Source organism: Cololabis saira, chromosome 4 (genome assembly GCF_033807715.1).
Source record: "Cololabis saira isolate AMF1-May2022 chromosome 4, fColSai1.1, whole genome shotgun sequence".
Classification (NCBI taxonomy): Eukaryota; Metazoa; Chordata; class Actinopteri; order Beloniformes; family Belonidae; genus Cololabis; species Cololabis saira.
Window position 1 is genome coordinate 11,699,348 of NC_084590.1, and position 21,274 is coordinate 11,720,621.

General features: G+C 40.5%; 1 protein-coding gene across 7 annotated transcripts in view; it reads left to right on the forward strand.

The window, feature by feature from the left end:
- The first annotated feature begins 2,929 nt into the window (after positions 1-2,929).
- mark4b (MAP/microtubule affinity-regulating kinase 4b) overlaps positions 2,930-21,274 on the forward strand; it is a 66,380-nt gene continuing 48,035 nt past the window's right edge. For 4 of the 7 annotated variants that reach the window (XM_061718854.1, XM_061718855.1, XM_061718858.1 and 1 more), the window contains exon 1: positions 7,433-8,438. In XM_061718854.1, coding sequence (XP_061574838.1) covers positions 8,391-8,438 — 48 coding nt within the window. In that variant the 5' untranslated portion in view covers positions 7,433-8,390. Of the gene's footprint in view, positions 3,103-7,431; positions 8,439-21,274 lie in introns of those variants that run through there. The other 3 variants (XM_061718852.1, XM_061718856.1, XM_061718853.1) reach the window with 2 other exon arrangements.

Consider the following 21,274-nt stretch of genomic DNA (forward strand, 5'->3'; position numbering starts at 1 on the left):
AAAAATGTTTTGACTTTGGTTAAAAGACGCAATTGATAAAAACTTGTCTTCACGACATTGTCCACTTGTCGGTCAAATTTTAAAAAGCTATCAAAAATAACTCCCAGGTTCCTAACTTTGGGACTAAAAGATCCGGACAAAGAGCCAAAGTCAGCCGTCACAGTGTCACCAAACAAAATGCACTCCGTTTTGTCCTCATTTAGATGTAAAAAATTGCGTGCCAACCACTGCTTGATGTCAGCAATGCATTCCAGCAGGGAGCTTTGTTCACTAGTGACTTTAGGCTTCAGTGGCAGATAGATCTGTAGATCATCTGCATAACAATGAAATGATAAGTTATGTCTGGCTATAATGGACCCAAGTGGCAACATATATAATGAAAAAAGAAGTGGGCCTAGAATAGAACCTTGCGGGACGCCGCATGAGAGGGAGGCACAGGAGGAGCAGGAATCACCAAGCATAACAGAGAAGGTTCTATCTGACAGATATGACGTAAACCACTTGAGTAGTACAACTCGTTCAATTTGCGAACCAGCTGAGAACCGGTTTGTTTTTCCATAGCTCGGGTGCTCAGGGGACCACGTCCTTATTTCACTGCAAACGTTATGTGCCTTCCCTTTGCATTGTTTATTTTAAAGTCAGAAGTATACTGAGGTATCGGTCTCATTCCCAATACAGCTGAGCTGTTACAACAACAGGAAAACCGGTGTTTGAAAAAGGTGTTTCCATCACTAAAAAAAGATCCTAAGTAAAATAATAAAACCATTAAAATAAATAAGAGAATAAAATAAGAACTACTACAAAAATTAAAATGAAAAAAGTAGTTCCTACAAGCAGTGTGTCATTTAGACAAAATCTGAATAGTTTAGTAACTTTTCACGTTTTCCTGTTAATGATATACATTACCACAAATGACTGAACTATCAAAAGTATCGATATTTTCATTTGAAAATCTATTTTAGAGCATACAGATCTGGTATCGGAAGTATCGATATTTCAGTATCGATCCGCACGTCACTAGTATTTGCACTAATAGGACTTGGTCCCCGTAGCTTCTCCGTGGACACATCTCTAAAAGACAGGTTGTCTCCTCCTCAGACCCATGATGCTTTGCTGCATCCAGATTAATTCTCATTTGAAAATGTCTCCGTCTCCCAGTCTTGCTGTTGTCGCCGTTGGTCTTAATAACTCCGCCCTCCTCCGCTTACGTAAGCGGTTCTTTCCTCTAGACCAGCAAAGAGTTGGTGCTACCTTGGAACCGGTTCTTCTAGCCCGGAGCCAGTTCTTTGTCAGTGGAAACATAAAGCCCGGTTCCAACCAGCCCTGGAACCAGTTTGGTGGAAAAGGGGTAATTGATGACAATGGAGGTAAAGTGACTTATGGCATTAAGATGCTGCCGGGATGAATGATCTGTCTTGGAGTCGACTCTGGCTCTTGTTGTACAGGACGTCTGTGTTCGTGGTCCAGTCCTAGTGCTGCCCCCCGTGACCTGGACATGGATGGATGGATGGATGGATGGATGGATGGATGGTTACGTCACTGGCTCGGGCTATATGAGCCAGTTGCGGCTCACGTTTCCTGAGCGAGTGTTGGTTTGGGATACGGCGAGTGATGCGAGGGTCCAAACATCCGAAGACGATGAAAAATCTTGAGTGGATGCCATCAGTCAAAGCCAAATGTGGGCCACCTTTAACATCCTGGGAGCAGTACTGGAGTTGAGGGGGGTGGCATCCCCCCCTGAAATAAAAACGGTCAAAATCATCCCCCCTGTAAAACTGCCATCCCCCCTTTCCATCCCTTATGCCATTTCATCAATGAATGTGGTTTTACTGCTATTTCAACATTTAGAGTCATCACCAGAAAAATAACACCAGAAAAATAACTTATTTGACCATTTTCACCTGTTTCAAGTAAATTTTCACTTGAAATAAATAAGAAAGTGTGCGGGAGTTTTCTTTTTAAATTCACTTGAAATAAGTAGAAAAATCTGCCAGTGGGACAATATTTATCTTCTCATTAGAAGCAAAAAAATCTTGTTCCACTGGCAGATTTTTCTACTTATTTTAAGTGAAAATCTACTTGAAACAGGTGAAAATTGTTGTATTTTCCAGTGATGAGTCTTGTTTTAAGTGTAATGAGATTTTTTTTTACTAAAATGAGACATTTTAACTAGAAATAAGACAAATATTCTTGTTAAGATTTTGAGTTTTTGCAGTGATCCATTTTACTTAGAGGCATGTTGATAAGTTCAGAAAACTTTTTTATTGTTGTGTTTTGATGTATTTGATGTAAGCCCAGTGGATATTTAAAGCTTACAGAAGGCTGCATTTAACTGCTGCTATGTCATTCCTGCAGTATTTCTGCAGGTGTTTTGGTCAGTGCTATTATTTGTAATATATTATATTATTTGTAATCAGCACAAATTATCTGTCCCCATATGATAAAATCCACCATCCCCCCTGATTTTTTTTTACAACTCGAGTACTGCCTGGGGGTGACTATCTCTGAGGTTTTGGTTTAAAAGAGGGTTAGTAGGGGTGACTTTAAGTGTGTTGTAATTCAACCGGGGAACTGGTTTTAGTTTATCGCCCTAAAAAGTATCAGAAGAACACGTTTGATGATGTGTTGATTTCCTCCGGGGTCAACGTGCTTCGTGTTTGGATCAATCCCGGTTGACCTGCTCAGAGCTGCACAAATCACTAGCTGTTACACAAACATCCCCCCGAATGTGGAGAGCAGCACAGCAGCAGACCCCCCCACCACCTCCGCCCTGCATTTTCCATAGCCCATTAGATGTATTGACAGTCCCACATCCAGTGTTTTATTTATTTATTTATTGTTGCTCTAATTGGTTTAAACACAGCTGGCTGGACGGTGATGCTGATGAAACTCTGTGTTCAGTTCAGGCTCTGCGGCCCGTGGAAACGGCTGCTCTGGTTCATCTTCACAGCATCGATCCTCCCAACCTTTCAACGGCAGCGTTCTGACGTTCAAGTCCAGTACAAGTCCCTTATTCTGCAGAGACTCCGGCCACTGAGGACGTGAGGCTGCGAGGGAAGGATGAGGCCATGGGTCCGATCCAACAGGTCCAGATCAGCCCACGTAAGATTTCTCCTCCTACTTCAGAACCATAAAGACTCAGAAATGTCTCAGAAATGTGCATGTGGATAGATAATATTTTATCCAAAGGCCTTCTAGATTTGTTGGAGGTTGAAGGTGGAGGTGTGCGAGTAATTTTCATATATATATATATATATATATATATATATATATATATATATATATATATATATATATATATATATACTGTATATTTATAATTAATGACCTTCAGGACATTTCTTCTCCCAAATGTTTCCATAAAAGTCTAATTTCCAAAGAAATAGATTCAGAATAGATAAATACTTAAGTTTCATTGGTTATTTAGAACAAAATGTGATAAAATAAAACGGCAACAGAACATTCGGAGCAGAACTTCAGAGCAAAGAGGCAGAAGTTGGGATCAATAACGCTGATCAATAAATGTCAGTGCGGTTCCCTGGTGCCTGACGATCCATATGCCAGAAACTGGGCTGGAGATGAGCAGACTGGTTCTCAGAAGAGGCTTTAGGGTCTTTGCACGTTACAGTTCTGTTGGATCTGATGTGTAAACTTTGACCAGTTCTGCATGTAAATTGGGGTTTTTTCTTCTTCTTATCCATAAAATAATCATGTTATATAAAGCTCATAGAAAGGAGTTCAGACAGACTGAAAATTAAAACCCAGGGTTCTCTCAGATGAATAATCTCTCAAATGAAGGCGCAGTGAGATTGTTTTGGAGGTTAAAAGAAGGCTCGAGGCCTGGTGTCTGCTGACGGAGCTGCTGCAGGTCCAGACTATTTCTTGAAGACACCTGAGCAGGTCAAACAATATCACTCACTGGTATAAGCTGGACTTTATACTTCTACCCTGAAGCCTAGTAGGACCTCAGATGTTTTGATGGTGATGACTGTGGATCGATGAGGACTGTGAAGGCAGTCGCATACGTTTTTATTCCCACCAAACCCTTTGGTGAACGCTTGTATTTGATGGATGGGGGCATTTTCTCTCCTATGAGAAATGATTCTTATTAAAATGACGAATGGGATCCTTCAGAAAAAGGTTAGATAAATTCTTGGTGCTTTAAACCTTGAATGGGACGATTAATTTGCTTTATTTTGTAGTGATGATTTTTTTTTAATTACAGAAATGATTCAATACTATTTTATTTAGCTATTGAACATCCTAGTGTTAGAAGCACACTTTAAAAGTGACATATTTATGAAGTGATAACATTTTCTGCGCATGAGAGCATATGTTTTGGCGTCTGAAGTGATGAATGAATAAAAAGCTCAACGCATTACACAGGGTTATTATGACGTAACAGACCCAGCTCAGAGTAGAATTATGGTTAAAAGATGGAGAAAAGTTTCCAAAATTTCAATACAGACTTTATTATTTATGGTAAAGATTAATAATTAACATTTTCCCTGGTCTTTGAACTTACACGTGGCCCTAAATCATCAATACTGTGGAAATGTGTAGGTTTTTTTTCAGAGACGGATTTCATTTATTTAACAGCTCCAAGTAAAAGTCCCAGCATCGTCTCCTGATTTGTGCTTCGTCACTAAATATCTGAACACTTTCATCCAATCATTGGAGGACCACTTCTCTTCAGCCCAACTCATTTTTGTTCTACAAGTAATGGTCATCATCATTTATCCATCCAAGCCCACTTATTTCCATGTGGGATCACAGAAATCTAATTTCTAAGCTCTCTTTGGGTGGTATAAAGACCAGTACTCGAGTTGACGGGGGATGGCATCCCCCCTGAAATAAAAACGGTCCAAATCATCCCCCCAGTAAAACTGCCATCCTCCCTTTCCATCCCTTATGTAATTTCATCAATGAGTGGTATTACTGCTATTTCAACATTTTGAGTCATCACCAGAAAAATAACACCAGAAAAATAACTTATTTGACAATTTTCACCTGTTTCAAGTAGATTTTCACTTGAAATAAGTAGAAAAATCTACCAGTGGGACAAGATTTATCTTCACATTACAAGCAAAAAAATCACACTACAAGCAGATTTTTCTACTTATTTTAAGTGAAAATCTACTTGAAACAGGTTAAAATTGTTGTTTTTTCCAGTGATGAGTCTTGTTTTAAGTGTAATGAGATTTTTTTTTACTAAAATGAGACATTTTAACTAGAAATAAGACAAATATTCTTGTTAGGATTTTGAGTTTTTGAAGTGATCCATTTTACATATTGATAAGTTCAGAAAACAGTTTTTTATTGTTGTGTTTTGATGTATTTGATGTAAGCCCAGTAGATATTTAAAGCTTACAGAAGGCTGCATTTAACTGCTGCTATGTCATTCCTGCAGTATTTCTGCAGGTGTTTTGGTCAGTGCTATTATTTGTAATATATTATATTATTTGTAATCAGCACAAATTATCTGTCCCCATATGATAAAATCCACCATCCCCCCTGATTTGTTTTTACAACTCGAGTACTGATAAAGACAAACAGCCAAACACACCCCATGGATAATTTAAAATCACCAGTTTCAACTAGTGTAGGCCTACGTGAACATGCAAACTCCAGGATGAAACTGGAACCAGGGGTCTTCTTGCTGCAGCTCTGCCCACCAAACCACCATCCTCCCACCTCAGGAAATATCGGAAATTCGTACATCTTTGCCACCAGGAGGCGATAATTACCTCTAGAGCATACCTGTCAAGTCTCCCGTTTTGGCCGGGAAACTACCTTATTTTACCCCTCTTTCCCGTCGTCCTCCCGTATTAGTATTTTCCCGTAAATTTCCCATTTTATAATATAATAATTTTTAAACAGCAAATTGAATTGTCACTAATCTCGCGATAACTTCCCTTTGCTGAAGCCTCGGTGGCAGTTCTCGCGAGGTTAGTGGCGACAGGAGCAAACTCGGAAAAACAAATCAGAGATGGATGGATGTAACCAGGGAGAAGGCATTTCTGCCCAAATAAAAGCAAAGACTTCGTGTAAATATCTCTAAAAATTGGAAACCGAATTCACTTCCCTAAAGAGGAGCGGGATGGGGATCAGTTACGAGTTCTGAAAGATGTGTAACTGCGTTTTAGTGTCTCTCATGGGGGAAGGACTGATGTCAGTCAGTGAATACCAGAGAGCCACATGAGTGAAAATGACAAATTAAAAGAAAATGTAAATGTTTCACTTGAAGACAGTCAATGTGTATATAAACTGGAAATATTAAAAATAAATACATGTGCTTTCATTCACTTTTTGTGTTTTTATTTAGGCTCTATTATAGGAATTAAATACATAGGAATGTCCACAGCATTTCAGTGTCAACAAAGGGAAGATTATCAGATTCTGAGCACATAATAGTAATTTGTAAGTGTTTTTTACAGGTAGTTATTTTAAATTTCACGTAAATCTGTCTTATAATGTAAAATACTGGTTCTCGGTTGCTGGAAAATTTACCATATTTTTAAATCCAAAACTTGACAGGTATGCTGTAGAGGACAAATTATTCTGTTGTTCAGAAAACAAAAACGTTGCACTTTTGTTATATAGATGACAATACAATAACAAGAACTTGAACTTGAACGTTTAATCCGTTCTTCAGGTAACTAATGACCAAGGGCGTAGGTTTGCATAGGGACGGTAGGGACATAACACTACCAACTTTTCAGGAGGCTCAAATGCCAACTTCCCCACCAACTTTTAAGCAACCTTATTTGAAACTTATTTGAATTATATAATGAGTTCAGATATAAAGGTAATTTAGATTGTCTTCCCAAATGTTGTAAGGATAAAATTGACCCTACAGTTATTAAGTTAATTATTTTAAAGCAATGTATTACTCTTGTGGTGAAGGACAATGTAGGCTAACATGTAGTTCCATATATAGGTTAAGTAGTAGTTAAGAGATTATTAATAAGTTTGTATTTATTGTGTATGTTAATATAATTTAAGTTATGTTCAAATATTGCAATTTAAATTACATCCTGGAATATTCTGGAAGTTTTCAAAATGTTTCTTTAGTAGTTCTTGAAAACAAAGGTTTGAATGGAACCGTGTAGGCTATCAGTTGAACCAATACACATGCAAGTTAGTATAAGTCAATACAGATTTATTTTGCATTGATCATTTAGCCTATCAATTAATTAGGTTCATATTCGTGACAAATGTAGCCCTGACCCCCGCTCACCCAATCTGTTTGGTCTTATTAATGTCCCGTCCCCAGCAAAAAGTGTACATGCAGGTTATGCTGTTATATCGTCCCTACCAATGTTGAGACCAAACCTACTCCCTTGCAAATGACCGTATTTAACGCGTGCCAGGTTTGTGAAACACGGATGACGGATTTAGTTTGCGGCCCGTGAACGCAGCGCGTGCGGACAGACAGTGAAAGGCTGTTCCGCCGCTGACGTCACTCCCTCCCTCGCTTCTCTTGTCACCGTGTGTTTATCTGGAGGAGATCCCCATTTTGTCGCCTCCTTTATGCTTTTTTCTCCCCTTTTTTAATTTATATTCCCCCGAATGCTCCGTTTTCCGGGTGGTTGGAGCACGTTTCGGAGCTCCGGCGACTGTCCGCGGAGGGGGGGCCGGGAACGGGGGCCCGGAGGGCGGACTGGCCCGGGAGGAAGAGCCGCAGCCGGAGCTGGAGCTGGAGCTGGAGGCAGCAGCACAGCCGCACTCCCTCATTGATTTATCTTTTCCTCTTTTTTTATTTTATTTTATTTTATTTCCAGGGCTGGGCCCCCAGAAATGCCGTCTCAGCTGTTTTCTGCGGTTTGACTTTCACCCCCCCCTTTTTTTATTCCTCAGTGAGCTGGTTTAATCTCAGTCTTTTACCCTCTGTGGGTTTCTTTTCTTTCTTTTCTCACCTGAAAAGGATGACTTGGCTAAAAGTGAACCATTGAAAACTGTTTTTTCCTTTTTCCCCCCCTTTTTTTTGGTGTGTTGTTGTTTTGAACCCATTCAATGTCTGAAGAAATGATAAGGTAGCGCCTGGAAGTGAAAATCCGACTAGGAGGTGGATGGGTGGTGGGGTTTGGGGGTTATTTTTGATTTATTCATACAGGACAGAGATGAGGTGGATGTAGTTAGTAGGGTTGTTGTTTTTTTACGCTGGATCACCATAGGTGATCCGTGCTGCCTTCACGGACCGTGACGATGAGGAATTTGTGAGAAGCGAAGCTGCTTTTTTGTTTTGTTTTCTTTTTTTTCCTCCTCCTCTCATACGCCAGACTTGTCTGGCTGTTTGAGGAAAAAAAAAACAAAAAAAAAAACAACCAAAGTGTGGACAGGAGCCCTTAGAGGACTTGTATTTATCTCTTGGAGGCTCAGGAACCAGAATGTCTTTACGCACGGCCTTGCCTGGGAACGAGCGGAACCCGGACCACGTAAGTACATTAATGCATTCATTAAAAACAACAAAAAAACACACTACCACGGTGCCAAGAGTGCATGGTGACCTTTTAATAAACCGATAACGCCTCAGCCAGCGAGGCCTGAGATTATAGGGAGCCATGTGCAAAGAGCAGCTGCGACCTGGCAACACAGAGGCGCGGGGCGCTAAACGCTGATTTATAGTCCTGCGTCACACCAACGCAGACCATACGCCGTAGGCTACGCCGTTACCCTACGGCGTAGGCTCTGCGTCGTTTTAACGCGGAACCATAATTGAGGCTTTAATCCCCTCCCGGGTTGGTCGGGACGGGGTTGTGATGAGACCACCGGCCGGCCAGGATGGAGGCTGACACAAGAAAACACAGACAGAGATGGAGAAAGAGAGAGATGGATGTTGGATGAGTGGAAATTGCTCTAATATAATCAGGATGTTTCCTCCCACCGGTTTCCTCCTTATGCATGTTTGTCTCACCCCCTTTCCTGATCAATAATTTATACATGTGATGCAAGGCCACCCAGCCCTCTCCACACCCCTCCCTACCCCTCACTTCATCACCTCACCTTCCTCCTCCTCCTCCTCCTCCTCCTCTGTCTGGTCTGTCCTGGTTCAGCCTTAATGAACCTGGATCAGACAACTCCGTGGGCTGCAGCACATCCCTGCAGATCTGCTGTGTCAGGCTAGCCACGTTTGACCCTCTCTTGTGCATTAGGGATTTTAAAAAGGACTGTGTAACATTGCTTTTAAATAATGCATGTATTCCTTATTTGCTAAAGATGGTTATTCAATTGCTGCCAATGTCATCTTGCAGTACGGCTGTGGAAAGTATCCCCACCTCTATCTGAAGGACATCCTTAAGCAAAGACTAGAAAACTAAAATAAGTCCAGGTCCAGGTGGGTTGGAAGCCCTAACAAAGAGCGACGTCCGCCTGCATCCCCAGACTAAATGCTGATTGCTTCCCCTTCATTTGTTAAGGTTATTTTGAGGGTATGCCATCAGCAACTGGATTGTTTGCCGTCTGCCGTTTCGGAAATTTTCTTGTGCCATTGAGATGATGTCACAGAGTTTGTTTGACGTTACCAGGAGCTTCTTCTTGGACTTATTTGGTCTGGAATATTTGAACTAATAGATTAAATATAGTTTTTCCATCTGGTTGAAGGCTTTAATGTAAATTTTGACTCTCAGCCAAGAAAAAGGGAAGCAAGAATATGGATGAAAAACCTGCCCTCCCTGACCCGAGTGCTGCAGTCAGGTGTTTATTACCGGCAGCTCCTGCCAGGACCCGGTAGCACTCGTACTGGAGGCAGAACCTGGGAGGGATTTTCATATTTACAAGAACCTGTTGAGGCTGGTTTTGGACATTTTGTGTCAGGCCACACCCAAATAGTAGCTCAATAAAAGCTGAGCGACCCATGTGTTGTAAGAGTGACTGGTAGAAAAGCTTGAAACAACAGGAAGTTACACTTTGTTGTTTAACGAATACTGTGTGTGTTTTTTTCTGAATGTTTCAGAAGTTTCCAAATAAAAGATGGAGCCACTTTTAAATCCTTTTCCCTGTTTCAGAGGAATTAAATGGCCTAAATGCCAATAATTATGCGTATAAAAGCAGCACAGAGGACCTTTTTCGATGTTAAAGTATCAGTTTCAATTTTGTTTTTAAGGAAAACCTGATTACTTTCTAAAGGTGACGTCTAGCTCTCGCGGCTACTGTCGTTCCAGTCTTGTCTTGCGACAGCGGCGTGACTTTATGGCCCCGTTCAGACCTCGGATTAACAGGCGTCCTGAGAAATCTGACCAGTGCTTGGTGCGTTCACACCTGGCATTACAATCCGCACCTGAACGCATCTTGAGTAATCTAGGCTGACCTTCCTGCTTTATGTGCAAATAAACGCATGTCATGTTCTCTTGCAAACGGCAAATACATTATTTTTAGTCATAAAAGCAATAAAACAGGACAACTCAAACTTTTATGAGGATATTATTTTTAATACTTTTTTTTTTAGTTAAAATTGTCACCTATGTGCCACGCCTACATTACAGGGTAGGCGTGGCAGTCGTGATGCATTCATGTACGCCTGGTAAACGGCAGGTATACTCCAGCCCTCTGATGTTGATGTTAGTAGGCGTTCCCTGACTTAATCTCAGACTACGAAGAGATTTTGATTCATGATCGGATTTCGGATCAATATAACTATCTTACAGAGCTACAGTGGACATGTAAGATGAGACACGCTAGGTGACTTTGGAAAGACTGCCTTTGATCGGCTACCTCACGAGACCACGCCCCCAACTCGAGTTGTTTTTCCATTTGTCCAAATTTGTGAAATGAAGAAAGTTTAATAACGTAAAGGAAAACAAGTGACCGAGCAAGAGTGAGTCTTAACCTCGGCTGAACTAAAAATGGAAAACATTTCTTTGTGCTACTTTTTGATGTAAAGTTTTCTCCTAATTTTATGACTGCAGTCGTCACATCTGGGATATTATTTTTATGTGAACCCTAAAAAGTAACCAAGGCAGTCTCACTACGAAGTTTTATGGTTACAAAGCTTGTATATCTTTCTTTTTTTCTTAATCAAAGCCCTGCAGGGTGAGAACATATTTCAGCCGTCAGCTGAGCAGCAGAGTAATGGCTTTAGTCACCCTTGTTAGTAACGTCACCATGGCAACAACCATAGTCCTCCCCATCATTTCTCCTGCTCCCACCCTCTCCCCCGTTCTTCTTCACCCATCTTTATCTGTTTTAACCAACATTTTGCGGTGGTCAGCTGTTGTCTCCGACAGCAGACCTCAACTTCTGCTTCATTTGGCTGCAGAGAATTATGGGTAAATCTAATCGAAGCAAGCCGGTGCTAATACAGCTTGTTGTTGCTTTACAACACTGATTAATTTAAAAAATGCATCATCTTTGAAGGCTGAGTAAATATTGGTGTTGCATAGAAAGTTTGTTTATTTTAGTGTCATATTGGTGTTGGAGCGATTCGCTCTGTTTTAAAACCTTCAACAGATGAATTCAAACACAGCTCAGATATTTATCCTCCTGTGACTTTTCCATCTTCTGAGATCATCGTCAACACGTTGGGTTTTTATGTTCAGTCACGGCTCTCGGTGTCGTGACAGCCGGCACAGTTTTCACGGTCGTACTCTGGACCTGCAGCACATCTTTCATGAACCTTCCTCCTCTTGAACCGCTTCAAGGTCGGAGTATTTCTGCTCTTTCATACTCCCGTATATTTGCCTTTTGAGTTGTTTTATTTCTTTTTTTTTTCGTGACACAGTATGAAATATATTTGATTTCCCGATATCGCCAAGATCCACAGAAACAGAAGCAGACTCGAGAGCAGAAAGAAGTTTTTTATATATATATATATATATATATATATATATATATATATATATATATATGTATATATGTATATATGTACAGACCAAAAGTTTGGACACATCTTCTCATTCAAACAAATGGGGAAGTGTGTCTGTGTATGTATGTATGTATGTATGTATGTATGTATGTATGTATGTATGTATGTATGTATGTATGTATGTATGTATGTATGTATGTATGTATGTATGTATGTATGTATGTATGTATGTATGTATGTATGTATGTATGTATGTATGTATGTATGTATGTATGTATGTATGTATGTGTAGGGAATGGATTCTTAACATGAATTGTTTCATATAACAAACACACATAACAATATACATTTACAAGCACAGAAACAATATGATCCATACTGATATTCCCTGCACTTAACAGTCAAATAAAACAACATTACATGTAATAGTAATAATGCAAAATAAACTCAATAACAAAATTAGATTAAAAAGTAATAATAATAAAATAAATAAACATAATTATAAGTGTGCGTGCGCGTGTGATAGTATCCTATGTGTATGTGTGCAGAATTGTTTACAGGCGTAAGGCTATTTGACGTTGTTTCAATTGTCTTTTAAAGCTTGCTTTTGTTTTTTCTTTAGTAATCTGTCCTGGAAGAGTGTTCCATTCGATCATGGCTCGATATATAACTGTTCTTTGCATTGATTGTGTTCCAGCTTTAGGAACTATATAGCGACCTCTGGTTAATACACAAACATGATTTAAAAAAAAAAAAATGTAATGATGCACTAATTGAGTAATATATATATATGATCTAAAGTCATTGGATTAAGAAAAAAAATGTCACTTTATTAGTTGACATTGTAAGATACCACGTGGAAGTTAATGATAAATACAGTTTACAGTTTAAAATCAAGCCGTCCCACTTCTCTTTCTGCAGAAAATCACTTTTGAGACAGTTGTCCTGCAGCATCTGCTATCACGCTGGCGCTCAGCGCGTCGGTCTTGAGAAGCAGCAGGTGATGGATGCTCGACCAGCTCAGACTTTTATTAAATGTAACCTGGCCGCTTGTTACAATCGTATATATTTCCCGGTGGTAAACTTTTAAAGGAGGGAGGTCCGACTTCCCTCCCCAGAAAACTGATGCCTGTAGTTTACGCCCGTCTTCGCTGACGACGGGACTGGCTGTACTTCCTGCTGAGTCTGCAGCCGTGCCACATTATTGCTTACTAATACTGAGAGCTGAGTCAAAGATCCTCTTTACACCAACTACCTCAAAAACAACGGTTTGTGGTTGCTTCAACAGAAAACCTTTACTGTGACCTTTTACTTAATTTCAGAAGCGTGGTGATATTTTATTCTCGTCAAAGTTGTTGCTCTGCAGAGTTTTAATGTATTAACACCTCTTTGTTTTGGGAATGGTCATGAAGTTGTGTGTTTGAGACAGAGAGAGAAAGGGAAGTGCTGTAGTCGCTGCGGGTGAGTTCGTGTGCGCACATGTGCAGCTGTGTGATCCTTCTAAAAAGGCCAACATGTCTGTCTGTGGCCGCGGGGCAGAGCCGGGCCTTTGTGTGTTCCCTCGACAACCCAGGGATTCACGAACTTGCTGTCCTGACATGTTACCCGAAAGCTGGCGTCCACGTGTGGCGCGATGCCTTCCATGGCGATCGTTTCGCCTGGAAACAGAGCAGATACAGTCACAAACAGCCCCGGGCCTCTAATCATCGGGCCTGCTGATGCCAACTGAACCATTCATGATCCGTGTAAAGTCAGGCGGGCCGTTAGGTAACCTATATTTGTCACAATGCCTCGCTGATGGGCCCAAATGAAGAGTTTGAGCCCCAAAGATCAGAGAAATGGGGCAGTTGTTGTGAGATGGCTGATGAAACCCCCCCCGGAGGCTCGATCCAGGTACCGTCTGTGAACCGGGTCTAACGAATACGAAGGACGGGGCGCATTAGCGAGTCCCTGAACTCGCAAGCCCGGTAGCGGCTCTGGTCGGCGGGTCGTAGCGCCGTTGCAGCGCCGCGACGACTCGTCTGTGAAAGTATGCAAGTGTGAGAGCAGAGCCGAGAAAGGAGCTTAAGAGCTTACCTGGCCTTTCTGTAAACGGGTTGCTCAACAGCGTGTCACTGGCAAGTTTTTTGGGTTTTTTTTTTTTCTTTTTTATTCCCAGGGAAAATTTTCAGGATTTACTTCCCCCCCACTCAGATTAGCTCCACTTATTATGCACCGTGTCGCTTTTCCACTCATAGCAGCTCTTCATTAATAGGTCTAAGCAGTCAGTTAAACGACTGTCTTAAATCTAAAATGGATCATTTCAGCACAATTTTCTGAGCGACCCACCTCAAGACTGCAGATGTTTTATTTATTTAACTTTATTCACCCCTGTCTGTTCCACAAAGGACACTTCGACCTCTTTAGGATGTAAAATGGGATCTATTTCAGATTAGTCCAATTTTGCATCATGATGCATTCAAGAATCAAGAAACCTTCACGGTTCCGGTACCAAACGATGATGACAAGCATCAAAATGACCCAACATACTCTGCAATAATCCCCAGTTTCTTACATTTATGTTAACTAAATATGACATTTACAGTTCACAAGGACAGAAGCAGGATGAAGAGACTTGATCCAGAAAAGTTTAAGCACATTTCTGAAGCTTAATAAGATTGTAAACGTCACGCCTGCTTGTTTTTTCATACCTGCCGTTATGCAACTGTAGCTCAGAGGGTCGACTGCTGACCAGGTGGCGTTTTCCTGGAGATCAGGCTACCAGAAGAATGACGCCATTCACAGACTCACAAAGACCCCCATCTAACACACTGTTAGATACGCGGTTTATTAAAAGAACCAGCAGACGAGCATGAAAGACACTTGGACGCTCGTGGTCTGACCAAAACAGTTGCTCCGTTGTGCTCTTTGTCGTCCTGGGGTCTCGGGGAGCCTCAGGTGTCGGGATCTCAGGTGTCCTCGGCTCCTCCGGTCTAATTCGGTTGTTGAGGTGGTTTGCACATCTGGTTAGGACTAGAGATGGGCGGTATGGACTAAAAGATTTATCACGATAATTTCTGGCATTTATCCCGATAACGCTAAAAATTACCATAGAAAAAATACCAATTCAACTCCACCTTTTTAACTATAAATCTATCACCACATTCAGTCTTTGGAGCCCCCAAAACACTGCTCTAATAGAATACTAAATGCTACTAAACTACACCAATTAAATTGAATTAATAAAAACCAATTCAATGAGTCCACCTGTACTGCAAAACTGTAATTACTCAAATGAAACAAGTTTGAAATGTAAGAACAGATTCAACATTTATTCAAACTGTATGGCTTAAACAGTGGGATAACAGTGCAAACAGCAAAAGTACCAGTGTCCTTCAAGTTTTCTTAGCTTATAAAATCACAAAGTAGAAAAAAAAAAAACCTGATAAAGAAACAGGACAAATAAATAAAAGCCACTCACTCACTGTTTGCACTCACTGTTTTTTTGCAGACTCTGCATATAATAGATGATGTTTGCTCTTCGTCACTCTTTTTAAATCCAAACCAGTTCCAGAGCTGGAGCCTTGTTTAACAACGAGCTCCTCGCTCTCAGATCCAGCTTCCGTCATGTTTGTTAACGCTGAATTATGGTTCTGCGTTAAATCGACGCAGAGCCTACGCCGATTTAACGCAGAACCATAATTCAGGCTTCACACAAAAACGTCATCAACGGGAATTTATCGTTTTTACCGTGAGATGACAAATTCTTACCGTGGGGAATTGTTTTTGACGGTATATCGTGAACGGTAAAATATCGCCCATTCCTAGTTAGGACGCCTTTTGGATGCCTCCCAAGGGAGCTTTTTTTTTGGGGGGGGTGGTCCAAGTGGGCAGAGGCTCCATGGTGGACCCTTGGGAAGGCCCTGGGCCCCAGAGGAGCTTGAGGAGGTGGCCATTGAGAGGGATGGATGGATCTAAACTGGACCGTATTTTGCAGACTATTAGGCGCACCGCACTATAAAGCGCATGATAAAACATATATAAAACGAAACAAAACAGTCTGGTGGGTCGAACTTTATTCAACTCGTTCACAATAACTCAAAATATCGTTCAGTTGTAACTAAAACAGAAAAACACATTTTAAATAATTGGTCTTCCACGAATCCACCAATAAAAAGTGGAGGATGTGAGCGTCGTACTACGTCCTGTTCTCTGATTGGTTCATCGTTGCAGACACCTGAAGTTAGTGTGAGGTTGGAACAATGTTGTATCCCAACATTTGATTATAACTGGATTATGATGTAGATTTGAAAACTGGGTTTAATCTAAAAACCTAACATTGACGTCTAATTACAGTACGGTAATGTGAACTAGACGGTGGATGATGGTTGCTTGCAGCGCTACATAATTAGTTATCTACTGTTGTCTAACGTTGCAACCGTATCCAACCAAAGACCGACTTTAATGTGTCAGCTGAACGGTCCGAGCATCGATCCAGCAGAGCGGCTTCGTTGCTACCAAAGTCACTAAAACACAGCGTACCACATAAAGCTGGTTAGAGGTCATTAAACACGACAAAGTTAATATATTCGGACAATCAGCTTTCTCAGTAAAGAGCGTCATCTCTGGAATGGACTCCCGAATGAAATAAAATTGGTATCAGATAGCAGAATCTTTGCATCCATGGTTAAGAACTGGCTGAAAACACAACAAGATTGTACCCACTTTTGAAATGTTACTGTGTGTGTTGTGATGCGTGTTGAGAGGGAGTGAATGAGTGGGGGAGTGTGTGTATGATGTGTGGAGATTGTGGGATTATGTGACTGTTTATTTTGTGATTGTTTTTAAATAGATGTAATTTTATATTTTGTATCATAGGTCCTAGATATTTTTGTATTGTATTTTATTGCTAGAAAAGCCCAACTAGGGACAGGAGTTGCAAATTAGCAAATGCTATAAACTCTATGTGCAGAACATCAGTTGCTGTCATTGTACTGAAACTATGTTTAAACTGCATTGTCCCTATCAACTAAACCAATAAATAAATAAATACATAAGGCGCCCCGGATTGTAGGGCACACTGCTGATTTTTGAGAAAAATTAAGGATTTTGCGCCTTCATAGTGCAGAAATACGGTACTTTGTTACCATCTTTTCACCAGTTTCCAGTCTGTTTCTAGATCAATTTGAACTGCCATCTTAGATCCCGTCTTGGAAAGTGCAGTTATGTACATCCATAAAAGAGATTATAAATATGTTCTGGATGCGAGGAATCTTTTTAAGAAACGTGGCGCCGAGCAGGCGGCGATAAGTTGTGAGAGATGATCGTTGCAGAGGGAGGACGATCAATTCATTTAGAAATGAAGAGAGAGAAGCTCCAGTCCGGCTGAGGAGTGACTCAGCGCTTTTAATCCACCGCTGGGATCCAAACCAAATAAATCCTGCCCTCTCAGCCTGCTCGGATCATCACAGCCCTGTGGTGAATAGTATGCTGAGTAATGTGGCGGCGCTCCAGAGGCAACGGGGAGTGAATGCTCTGCCCGGCCCGGTCCGGCCCCAGGAATCCAGTTACACTTTACATGCTGGAGCCAGATAACCCAGACTGGGGGAGGACGGCGGCCTCCGTCCCCCAGACTGGGTGGTTCTGCTGTGTAGATATTACTCACTTCGTTAACCAACAAGTCCAGAAAACAGATGGGCTTTTTGTCTTTACTTGAATCCAATCCAGCATATTTCAGTTGAAATGGCTAATGGACCTTTTTTTTGTTGTTTTTTCTGTTTGTTCAGGTACAATCTAAGGATCGATTTGAAATGAGGGCGAGTCTTAATTTAACAGTGCACAGGGTAGCTGATGACCTCAAGTCACTTTAATGCCACATTAAACCGCAATGACCTTATTTGACTCGGTGGCGGGAGAGAAACGTTTGCACTCGCTGGTAAATCTGATGGTTTTACGATAAAAAGACATGTTTAAGTTGTGCTGAAGTCAAGGTAGAAATGTTGGGGCCTTTCTCTCTTGTTGTTGACTAAATTATTTCGACAATGAGCTCTTAATACGTAAAATAATTGACCTGTATGTGGATGGAGTGTTCATGTCGTTTGATGACATTATGCAAAAGTATAATATTGGATACAAAGGTAATTTTTTGAAATATTTACAAATAAGAGACTTTATCACAAAGTTTGAATCTAGTTATAACAAGAATACACTGATGAAAGTTTTGGACTTGCCCAGTATAACACACAGAGCTGCCCAGTTCTACAAGACATTTAATGATCGGTGTACAAATCTGAGGATCATTTGGCAGAAAGAGAGAGTGTGATCTTTAGTGAGGAGGATTGGTTAAATAAATAATAACTAAATACTGGGAAACACATGAGAGAGGCCAAGGGGACATTTATTCAGTACAAGATAATTCATAGATATTATTTTACTCCTTCAAAACTTCATAAATGGGTTTAATAGGAAATAATTTATGTTGGAAGTGTCAGAGTGAAATAGGGACATTCTTCCATGTAATTTGGGGATGTAAACTAGTGAAGGTACTGGAACAGGTGAGTAACTGGCTCGGTGTGGCCATATATGTACCACCAAGACTGTGTTTGTTAGGGGATTAAATAGAAATGCCAAATATATCTAAATATGAACGGGGGATTTTAAAAGCATGGAAAAGTCCAGTCGCCCCAGATGTTAAACAATGGATGGAAAGATGTCAGCAGTTGCATCATAACAATGATTAACATATTTAAAAGTGCTCAACAATGATGAAGAACATTGTAGGAGGATCTCAGAACGTATTTTTATGTAGCTCTTATGTAGGAAATTCTAGACATGGTGCTGAATGTTTATTTTGGTTGTTTTAAGTAAAAAACTGTGGATCTGCAGGAGGCATCTGTTGATGATGATGGTGCTAATGTTTGTTTTCGAGTTTGACCGTATGTTTATGGGTGTATGAATAAATAAAAAAACTTTAATGACAAAAAAACAACAAGTTCTTACTTTAGATAGCAAAGCTAACACCGAAGCACCCTAAGAAAGTGACCACCTGATATCCACATTTAAGAGAATGAAAATGTCTCAGGGCATTTTATTATGTTGGAAATTATTGCTGGTCCAACTGAAACCAGACTTTTACAAAAGCATGTCCTAAAAACATGTTAGTCTGACTAAAACCTCACTAGATAAGTTCCTCGCACCTAGATAATGCTCTTGGGAGTCAAGTCATTCCTGCTTATATACGGTCAATAAGTTCATCTGCCCTGTCGATGCTCCAGTCATCTCATCTGTGGTCAAGAAAAAGAACCATAGCATGAACAAAATGTACAAAGCTGTAAATCTTTCTTGTTTACCACTCAACGCGTTCCCAGTTTTCCCGCCAGCGAAACAGTAATTAAGCTAACTGCACATCTGCACAATCCTCCTTTATGTCCTTCACTTAAAGGAGACTTCATGCTGACTAGTCAATTCTCTTCATGATAATAGATTAACTTGATCATGTTTACTGAAATTCCCAAGCCAAAGTGTGCATGTGAGTGTCGTGTCAAACGAAGCGTCTCTTTGAGAAACTCATTCTTTGATACAGTTTTCATATACGACTTTACATAACGGAAGGTTACGATTGTGCTTCCAGTTAGTTCTGTTGTTGCCGAACCGGTCTGACTCCCGTTCAGCCTGATGGTGATTGGTCGGGGTCTGAATGAGTGAGTCTGACAGCTGCTCTGCTGCTTTAGTGGTTCTTTACCGAGGATTTCTCCACTGACTCACTCACATTGTGTAAAATCTGAGGTTGGAAACTCTTCTTCTTCATCCCCTCGCTGCCATTTCCACTCCAGCTAATTATACAGAAACATTCAAACGTGTCGAGCTAACGCGACCTTCATCTGGTCTTTATTTTTCTCTCACACATTTTCTAACGCCTGATTTAGAAGCAAACCAAGTGATTTTAAAAAACACAAACTTTTTCTTTGATATGAACAGTAATCGTTTATACTTATTGAGATGTACGTTTAGAAGATGCAGAATTAAAATACAGTGCTTGGTGAATGTAGACATTCACTGAAAAAAAAGGGAAATACAGTCCCAAAAAGAACCCGTGATAGGTGAAATCGGTGAAGTAGTAACCTTTATTTGTTTTACAATTATTATACAAGGCTTCAAATTGCGGAGATCAGCACCGCCTCACCGCGACCCGAGTTATTGGATCTGAACGGGAGAATCGGTGCAGAACGTTTTGTGTACATTATGGGTTTTGGAGAAAATTTGCAAACTTAAATTTGGCAAGCTGTTTTACGTACATGTACATATTAAACCATAACGTTATTGACACACTGCAAAAACTCAAAATCTTACCAGGAATATTTGTCTTATTTCTAGTTAAAATGTCTCATTTTAAGTCAAAAAATCTCATTACACTTAAAACAAGAGTCATTACCAGAAAATTAACTTATTTGACAATTTTCACCTGTTTCAAGTAAATTTTCACTTGAAATAAGTAGAAAAATCTGCCAGTGGGACAAGATTTATCTTCTCATTACAAGCAAAAAAAATCTTATTTTAAGTGGAATTCTACTTGAAACAGGTGAAAATTGTTGATTTTTTACTAAAAATGAGACATTTTAACTAGAAATAAGACAAATATTCTTGTTAAGATTTTGAGTTTTTGCAGTGCACACAGGAAGTGAAGCGGGGAGACTGGTTAGCCAATCAGAATGCAGAACACTATGCACAATGTACTGTATATATTCACTGTAAATAAAACGGTGGAATATTGTCCTGCTTGTTAACATGTCTTCCATGTAGATCCTGGTTGATGACAAATGTCTGAAAGGACCAACGAATCCCAGAGAGACATTTTTTTATGCCTTGGATACATCTAGAAACCTTTCTTTTATGTGTAGTTTTTACCTTTTCAAACCTGTCGCCTAATTTTGAAAAAACTTAACAAGTTAAGAGCCAAGTGAAGCTTGATCAGCTGATGGAACGGCGGCGCCGCATGTCGGGCGGCTCATCCGTCACCGGCGCTGACATGTTGTTGTTTTGTTTGTCTGGTAAGTGGCTGTTCCTCGCGTGGCCTACCAGGAAACGCTGGAGGAGAGTTACAGCAAAGCATGTGACTCGTCCACTGTCATCATCGCTGTGACATCCCATAATCGCTCCGGGGCAGGAAGTGATGCAAGTCAAGTTCTTGTGACTTCTTGGACTTGTCACGCAGTCCTGATGGATGATTGACAGGAGGAATCAGCACACAGACGCTCAGCTGTTCCAGGTCCAGTTGTGCAGAAGGGAAGCATCTGCTGTGGACATAGATTAAGTCCTATTGATATATTATATATGTTGTTGTTAACACTTGTGGAAGAGAAAATAGACCACCTTACAATTGTAGGATTTAAACATCAAAACGTCACAAAGCTCATCTGGTCCTTTTTATAGGTAATGAAATCAGCAGCACATTACGCCATTATTCAGTGAACAAAGCAGAAGCAGTTGGTGCAA